This window comes from Corythoichthys intestinalis, chromosome 7, assembly GCF_030265065.1.
Source record: "Corythoichthys intestinalis isolate RoL2023-P3 chromosome 7, ASM3026506v1, whole genome shotgun sequence".
NCBI lineage: Eukaryota > Metazoa > Chordata > Actinopteri > Syngnathiformes > Syngnathidae > Corythoichthys > Corythoichthys intestinalis.
The window spans coordinates 53403905-53413368 of NC_080401.1; the positions used below are offsets into that span (position 1 = coordinate 53403905).

The 9464-nt window shown below is 36.1% G+C and overlaps 1 protein-coding gene across 1 annotated transcript; it reads right to left on the reverse strand.

The window, feature by feature from the left end:
• Positions 1 to 279: 279 nt before the first annotated feature.
• LOC130918447 (uncharacterized) lies at positions 280 to 9304 on the reverse strand. The gene is made up of 5 exons (XM_057840140.1): positions 8870 to 9304; positions 7763 to 7939; positions 5237 to 5434; positions 5066 to 5170; positions 280 to 618 (listed from the first exon to the last, which is right to left on the reverse strand). Exons 1-5 carry the CDS (start codon positions 9039 to 9041, stop codon positions 347 to 349), a joined length of 924 nt encoding a protein of 307 aa, XP_057696123.1. The 5' UTR covers positions 9042 to 9304; the 3' UTR covers positions 280 to 346.
• Between the last annotated feature and the right edge of the window lie 160 nt (positions 9305 to 9464).

A 9464-nucleotide genomic window follows, 5' to 3' on the forward strand; every position in this document is an offset into this window, starting at 1 on the left:
TAATTTATTTTCATAAAATATGAAAACCCCACAATATTTCAAAAGAACAGTGAAACAGCAGCAAATATTTACAAATGTGAATCTTTTAGTACACGTGTCCGCCACTTCATTTTGCCATTGACTCCAATAGACGTTCAATCATTAGGCTATTTTGATTCTTCTGCTGTGAATTTCAATGAGTTTATTGCCGTCAATGGCAGTCAATGAGTTGATATAAGTCAAATAAATAGATAAGAAAATACTTGTTTTCAAGAGGGTCAAAAAAAGATTTGGATAACGTTTTGGTCAACAACAATATTTTATATTTCAAATGCTTCTTAAATTTGCAGTAATGTATCGTGGAGGGCTACGTTGGAGGGAATTCCAAAAGTGTCTCTGATTGCAACAAAGTGCTGGCCCTGTTTCTGGCCCTGGATTGACTTTTGGACTCTCTCCATTTTTTTCTTAATGCACATTTTTCCATTTCACTCAGCTCGTGGACACTTTTCCTCTTTCCAGTTTCTCTGGACTGTTTCCATTTGTCTCTTTCCTTCTCAAGGTACCTTCTTCTTCGGTCCGGGTCAGCGTCACGTCGCGCCCGATATCGCTTTGATACTTCGGCTGCTTTTGATCGGATTCCTTAAACACAAAAAAAGAAAAATACAATATTTGAACTTTTTTAGTACTTCAATTGTCAGTCCTGGTAGACTTGGGTTACTAAAACATAACCCCGGCCCTCAAAGAAAAAAGAAAAAAATCCATAAATATGGAGTATCAAAGAATGCCTAAATTGAAAAAAAAATACAGATTAAAATGAATAGGGAAAAAATACGGAAATAAATGAATTGCTAAACGTTCCGATGAATATACATTTAAATTAATGTTGAAATGCAAATTTTAATAAATCAATAAAAACTGGAAAATCAAATGATAAATGTGGAAATAGATCATTTGTAATAAATACATGTCAAAATTTGAAATGAAAAATACAAAATTATATGACAACTAAAAAAAATAAAAAATATAAAACAAATCAATACATTTTGAAATAAAAATAGCAAAAATGTAATCTGAAAAAAATAAATACAGTACATGTGTAAATAAGAGTTAAAATAAATGCATTTTAAAATGTCACAATTATGAAATATATATACATTGAAATAAAAACTGAAGAACAAAGTTAAATAAATACAACTAGAAAAAAAAAATTTTTTTTTAAATAAATATAAATTTTAAAAAACCAATCTCAAATGACACCTTTAAATACATATTTACATGTTAAATTCTGTCACTCCTGGTCCGCCTTATATAATATATATGTAGTAGAGATGTCCCGATGGTCCGATCACGTCATTTTCAAAGTATCGGAATCGTCAAAAAAAATATCGGACATGCCTTTTTTTAATATATATATATTTTTTAATTAAATCGTTCTCTAATTATATTTAACGTTACAGACATAATGTGTTACACTCATACAGAGTCTTTAGTTTAAGCTTAAGGTAGGGTTATCAAATTTATCGCGTTAACGGCGAGAATTAATATTTTTTACATTTATCACGTTACAATATTTAACGCAATTAATGCATGCGCTGCACAACCTACCCACGCATTGTCGCGTTCAATCTATAATGGCGCCGTTTTACCCATACAGTACATAGAGCTAAAAGGCAGCGTAAAATGAGTAGAGTGAATTTTGGCAGCCTTTGGAGCCTTTTTTAAATTGGCTAAAGCCTTACAATCCCTCTCCCTAAGATTATAAATATCGTGGGAAGCAATGTGGGGTTGAAAAGTAGTAGTTAATCTTTTTCTTAACACCCTATGTTATTTCCCTACGCAGAGACGATATATCAATTGGTACCACGACGCACAGTCATGGTTGCACTTCCCATCATGCATTTGGGCAGAACAGTTAAATGGCAACAGTATCATTTACTGAAAGCTAACAATACACTAGATGGCAATATTTAGTCCCAATATGCAAAGTCACATTTATCCTTTAAGAATTACAAGTCTCTCTATCCGTGGATCCCTCTCACAGAAAGAATGTTAATAATGTAAATGCCATCTTGAGGATTTATTGTCACAATACACAAATACAGTACTTATATACTGTATGTTGAATGTATATATTCGTCCGAGTTTTATTCATTTTTTTCTTTATGCCTTGCCAAAATGTGTATGATCGGGAAAAATTATAGGGAATGATTGGAATTGAATCGGGAGCAAAAAAAAAAAAAAGCAATCGGATCGGGAAATATCGGGATCGGCAGATACTCAAACTAAAATGATCGGGATCGGATCGGGAGCAAAAAAACATGATCGAAACAACCCTAGTATGTAGCACTACATATATATATATATATATATATATAAAACAGCTGCTCCCTGTTAAGACCAACATAAGGTAAGTTTTTGTTTGAGCAAATATGTTTTTTTATGCATTCGTAATTTAGTCTCTACGTTATGTGGTTGAATGAGCCTTGAAAAAAAAAAAAATCGTTACATTTTATAGCATTTAAGCTAGCGGACTTTGCTATGCAAGTTAGCCAGTTGTTCTTTTGTTGTACTTAAATCCTTCTTTTTTTGGGTAAAATACCGTTCGTGGCTAAGCTCCAGTATTTCAATTTATTTCTAAAAGAAAGTGCAATTGTGCATAGTTTGAAGAAACAAATGTTATTTTGTATTCTCATTCAACATTCTTTAGAAAGTGGAATCTTAGCAAGCCTTTGTTTTAAGCTCCTAAAATTTATTCTGCAACACATTGAACGTTCCTGATCCGATCACTTCACTATTCGAACTAACTAGTTGATAGATTAATCGATGACTAAAATAATCGATAGATGCAGCCCTAGTTGTTCATGTGGTCGACAACGGATCCTTATCCATCACTTGCATTTGGCGAGTTTTCTTTTAGGCGTTGGAAAAGGTACAAAAAAATTCCTCCCTACAATCTGTCAGGGTACCTGGTGTCAGAATCACTGGTACCCCACGCACAGCTTTTAACCACCACGTTTGAGCAATTTCAAAGTTAGAAAAAAAAGATATCATGACCAGACAGTACATTCCTATGCAACTCTTGCAAGACCGGTTAGTGTTTTCTGATTTGGGGATATGTCCATTTCAGGGTGCATACAATGTGTTCATTATCATGATGAAAATAAAACAAAAACAACCTAACTAGGGGGGAAAACACTCAGGTGACTTGACGTTCCGCTCTGAGACCCCCAATTTGGCCAACTTTCAAAATTGTCCGATATGCATGTGTATATATCATTGGAAAGCTTAAAATCTCAATTTTCTGGGGGAAGAAACTGATCTGAGTAATTTTATTCACCTCGAAGAATCGTTTAATTTTGCCAGCTCTAAGCATCACGTTTTGCCCGGACTCCTTTTAATGCGGGACAACGTACTGACGTCACGTGCGTAGAAGAAGAAGCAATTTTAAAAAAATACCTTACTGCAGCCGACAGCCGTTACAAACTGAGCCGATGTTGCTAAAAACTACTCCCGCATGTTGCTACGGTGGTAGCAGGTAGCGTCTGATGCGTGTCATAGAAATCACATGTACGTAGAACTAGATGCGAAAAAAGAGCGACTCGGCGGCGTTAATAAAACAGCCGCCATCTTAAAGCAGGACACTTCTCAGCGCTCATAAATAAGATTAACGTTACTGTCACTCGCTCAAGCAACGTTATCCCTGCGGAGGGCTAGGTTTCTATTCATTATGACTACTGTCGATGCATGGCTAGCTCTTACATACAGGCTTTGTTTAATCTGTGAAAACAGCGCAGTAGAGTAATTAGGGTGTAAAATAAAAACTTAACATGCTAACTGTCAATTTTAGCTCAGTCATCATTATTGGATAAAAAAACAAGTAGCACTGTTCCCTAATGTGCTCCAATACAGCAGGTATCATACATTTATTTTGAACACTGCAAAAACTCAAAATCCTATCAGGACTTACAGTTTAGACTAAGTTAAAACTTAACTAGAATTTATAGCTTGACACAAGTGGAAATTCAATTGAAACATGTGGGAAAAACACCTAAATTTTAAATAATGTGTGTTATCAAGCGTAATGACGTTTTTAGGTAAGAAATATATTTTTATAAGCTCTAAAAGTTTTTGAGTGAAAGGAGTGAATTCGTCTTTTTTTTTTTGTCACATTTGAGATGCAATTGTTGGCTGTTTTCAACAATCGAAAATAAAGACATTGATTGACTGAAAATGGTTCAATATTAGATTAAATGTCGTGTTTTCTCATCAATATTTATAATTGCTCTTTACCTAAAAAAAAAAATGTTTTATCCGATTACTCGATTAATCGATAGAATTTTCAGTCGATTACTAAAATATTCGATAGCTGCAGCCCTAATATTTACCCTTTTAAACTTTTTTTTTCAAATTATCTATTATTATTATTGATTATTATTTATCATCTAACACATTGGAGAAAATGCGACAGTAACCAAAAAATACATTTAAGTTATAGTTATGAGGTATATATCCGTGACTTTTTTACAGACGCCATTTTTTTCCATTGTGACATAATTTGTTAAAAAGTTTAAAATATGTAAATGAATAATTTTTTAAACTCGTTATTTTTTTTAAACAAAATATGAGACATTAATTATTCTAAGCTAAAAACGACATATTTTGAATAAAAGATATAATTAATTACCTTCATTTTACGGCTGGGTTGAAGCAAAAGCGGTTGCGCGACGTCTGTAATTGGGGGTTTTCAGGGTAAAACGGACAAATTAAAAATAGTTCGGGGGCTTAATGCGCCATGAATCTGCTATGTCAGCATATAGACATATTGATCTATCAAACACAACAGTGGTGTTGGCTTAAAATACAGCAGTTTCTTTTAAAGAGGAGTGCAAGACCAGAAACTGCTTTTTCAGTCTTGTCTGTGTTTTCTGCCATAGCTTGTTGCATCAAATAACTTGTTGTGGACAGTAAAACTGTTTATAAAAAAAAAAAAAGAAAAAAAGAAAAAAAAAAAGAAAAAAAAATCGCAAAGAAGAGCAAGAAAAAGGTTTCTCCTTCGACTTGTTTGACGACCAAGTTGTCGTGTCACCTTGAGAGGTCTTGTAAGTCCGCTGCGGTTCCTTGGGCTCAACTCCGTGATCGACCTCGGAAGAGTTTGACGCCAGCAGAGCAAAATCGTCACAGGGTTCAGCTTCTGTTGTCATGTGTTGCAAATTTAACATCTCCTCAATTTGACTGGAATGGAGCTGCGACGACCGACCTTGATTGTTTTCGGTCTTCGAAGGGGTTTCAGTGAGTGTCAAAGGGATGATGTCGATTTCCTCTTTCTGGCCTTGAAGGTGTACCCCATCCTGACTGCATGCCAGGTTCTCATGAATTTGGAGGGGCACGAGCTCCAGGTTCATGCTGGAAGTGCTCTCCTGCTCTTCTTCACATGCCGACAGCACTTGCTGTATGTCTGGATGACAAGGAAGTCACAGCTATATCAGTGATTTATGACGTTCGACACAAATGACTGACGTATGAAGCAGGTGAGTGCTTCGAATGAATCGAATCTCCTTTTTATGGTCAGGTGTGTCACTTGACTGGATCTAATGCGCACTCTGATAGGAGTCCTTATTTAGTGGTGGTACGTATTTTACATAGCGCTTATTTAATTGGTAAACCAAGCTAACTCATTTGCTCCAAAAAACGTATAAATACAATCTATTTTTAATTGTTTCAGTGTCTTGTAGACGTATTTATAGGTCTTTTACATTTTTTTCACAAGAGACATCTCTAGGTTCTGATGCAACTTAGTTCCAAAGCACAATGCTGAAAATCCATTTTAAAGCAATAAAACTGGCCCCTGGAGGGCAGTAGCGCATTTGGTAAGACCCGCAACCCGATTAAACGGAACGAACGGCCGGGCCGCCGACAAAAAACGACCGAATGGACGACCAGGACGCCAGGCGGGGGAAGTCCGAGCAGGACGACCGGGACCACCAGTGCAGCGGACGATGCCGTTGACTACGTGCTGCTCGTCGAGCAGAGCCCACGCCACCGTGCTCGGCCGCTCGCGTTCCCCGCTACCCTCCAGCGTCTCGCAACTCAGCCGGAAACGCGCACGGCCAAACCAGTTCCCCCCGCCCAGAAACACAACATGCCACACACAAGTTCACCAGGCGAACTCCGCCACGACGCAATGGTCACCACAAAAGAAAGACTCAAAAAAATCCATCTTGATGAGACAGGCGGCGATGATGGAAAAGTTTACCCTGGCTGTCGCGGCCACAAATGCATCATCTCTAACTTCAATAGTTTAGTTATGAGTAAATAAATTGTTACTTTGCTATCAAAAGCTCTATTTGTCTTGTTGTTTATGTTATTTTGTAGAAGGAAAACATTATTCAGATGTTTGGGATGTCACAAAAGCAAAAAATAGCTGTGTTGAATTCAAAGCTATGTTTGAAATGTATGCTTTTACAAAAAGCTCAATTTCTCTGTTTTTTTCATCACAAATTGGAAAATTGCTCAAACGAAGCTATTTTCTAATGCTGATTTCTAAAGAATGGAAAAAGATATGAACTAACTTTTTTTTCCTGCTGAAAGAAGAGTCTAATCTTTCTTTTGGGGGGTTCCATGTTTATATAGCAATAGAACAGAATTTTCTGTGGGCCTTGCAAAATCAGTCAAAATCCAGTAAGACGGCCGGGAGAAGAAGGGGGTTGCACCGGTGAAAATGGCTGCGATTGAATGAGTTAATCTCGGAATATTACGACATCAGTCTCATAATATTACAATTAGGGCTGTCAAACGATTAAAATTTTTTAATCGAGTTAGTCACAGCTTAAAAATTTATTAATTGTAATTAATCGCAATTCAAACCATCTCTAAAATATGCCATATTTTTCTGTAAATTATTGTTGGAATGGAAAGATAAGTCACAAGACCGATATATACATTCAACATACTGTACATAAGTACTGTATTTGTTTATTATAACAATAAATCAACAAGATGGCATTAACATTAACATTCTGTTAAAGCGATCCATGGATAGAAAGACTTGTAGTTCTTAAAAGATAAATGTTAGTACAAGTAATAGAAATGTTATATCAAAACCCCGCTTAATGTTTTCGTTTTAATAAAATTTGTCATATTTTCAATCATAAAATAAACTAGTAGCTCGCCATTGTTGATGTCAATAATTACACAATGCTCACAGTGCTGAAACCCATAAACTCAGTCGCACCCAAGCGCCACCAGAGGGCGACAAAACACCAAAAACACAAGTAAAAAGTGGACATGACACTGAGCTGTCATTTTAATCTGTTTGAACGGGGCATGTGCGTTAACTGCATCAAATATTTTAACGTGAATAATTTCAAAAATTAATTACCGCCCGTTAACGCGATAATTTTGACATCCCTAATTACAACATATGACTTTACTCTTATAATATCATGACTTTTTTCTTGTAGTATTTGGACTTTTTAATCATAGGATTACAGTGTATGACCTTATTCTCGAAATATTTATTTATTCTTATTGTCAATTTTTTTTCCTTTCTTTCTTTGTTTGTCGCTAATACTCTACTATAGAAAAGAGCCACATGAGTGTTCATTTGCTGCCACCCCTCCCATTTCAAATGTGTGGGATAACTACTAGTAACAAACTCATTTCAATTGACAGCAGAAGGATGACGAAACGCCACATGATTGGGCATCTATCATTGTCAGTGGCACTATAAATGTTAAGTATACATTAGTATTCGTATAGTTTTGTTTTTTACTCAATTACTGACCATCATCCTCACTCTTCACGTGGACGCCAGTGTGTGAAAACGTGTTGACATGGACGTTCTTCTTGAGCTCTTGAACCTTCTCCTCATCCTGGTCGCTCCAAACAACTTCCCCTACAATGTGGGGTGGCTCTACTGGCTCCTCTTGTTGTATCTCTACCAAAACCTGCTTCACTGAGCCTGCACGAGAGAAAAAAAATCTCAATTTCAAAAAACCTTTGTGTAGAGTGTACATTATCTGTGAAGCATTAAATTCAAATTCATCATAGAACAGCAGTATTTAAATGGATAAATAGAACAGAAGTTTGTTGTACGTAGTTTGTATATATGTCTCAAAAACTAGGGTTTTCAAAACTATTGGAGGATACTTTTGCATTTTCCTTGTCAATGCATTGGCTTCAATTGATGGCACGAGATGCCCAATTCATTTTGACTGGGAGGGGGAGAATGATTTCTGAAGTCACTTTTTGTGCATTTTTCAGGTCACTTTCGGTTAGTTTAGTGCCTTGCCCAAGGGCACTTCGACAGTGGGCAGTCATAGTCGGGAATCGAATCACTGACCCTTCGGTCCAAGGACAACTCCAGCTACCAACTGCGCCATGGCCGATTTTATGGAATTTGCCGGTCACTTCCTGTTCATTGGTCACTTCTTGCACATTTTGGGGCATTCAAGGGTCACTTCCTGAACATTTCAGATCATTTTAGGGCATTCCCCAACCATTTCTTGTTCAATGGTCACTTCCTGTTGAGTTAGGGCATTTCCAAGTCACTTCCTATTGATTTCAGATCATTTTATGTTGATTTAAGGGCACTTCCGGGTCACATTCTGTTGATTTAGGGTTACTTTCAGGTAATTTGGAGGCATTGCCAGGTCACTTCCTGATAAACTAGGAGCATTTCAAGGAAGCGTTTTTTTGTTTTCTTGTCCAAAAAAATTTGACAACCAATGGAGAAACGCTGAAATACTGAATTAAAAAATAACATTTGAATCTTCGGTATATTATTTATGTATTATCAAAAATAGTATCGATTTTTAGGAGTATTTATATCCAGTTGACAATTTTAATATCGTGAAAAAATTAAAAATAATAATAATAAAATACAGCAAACCTTGTTGTGATAGAGGTTGCACGAGTTCGTGATGTCTTGCGTTCTCCCCTCTGGACCGAAAAAGTTCCTCCTCGTACTCTGCAATTGTCCTCTCGAAGAGTTCAAATATCTCTTCGACAGCCAAGTTCAGTCGCTGCTTCACCAACGTTCTCAGAACTTGCACTTTGCACATTACGACCCAATAATGTTAGCTTGCCTGGCGTCTCCTTTTACTGTTTGCTGCTGCTAGCAAGCTAGGCTAACATTTCTAACCTCCACTTCGGCGAATAACCAAATATGTTCAAACAAATTGCCTTTCTTTTTCTAACAGATACACTCGCTGATGAATAAATACACAAAATTAAAAACAAAAATCTAAACCAAAAAAAAAAAACAGATACCAAGCAAACCTCTTCTTCCTAAATTTTATTCAGGGACGAAAAGGCGTTTTTTTAACATTACTGCCACCCCCAGGATGCAATAAAATACTCATAAAATTGAGAAGTAAATTTTGTTCATTTGCTTTTCAAGTCGACTGTCAATGAACAAGTTTTTAAAAAAAAGAAATAGTAAAGTCTTCTTCTTCTTGAAAAAATAAATAAATAAACAAATAAAT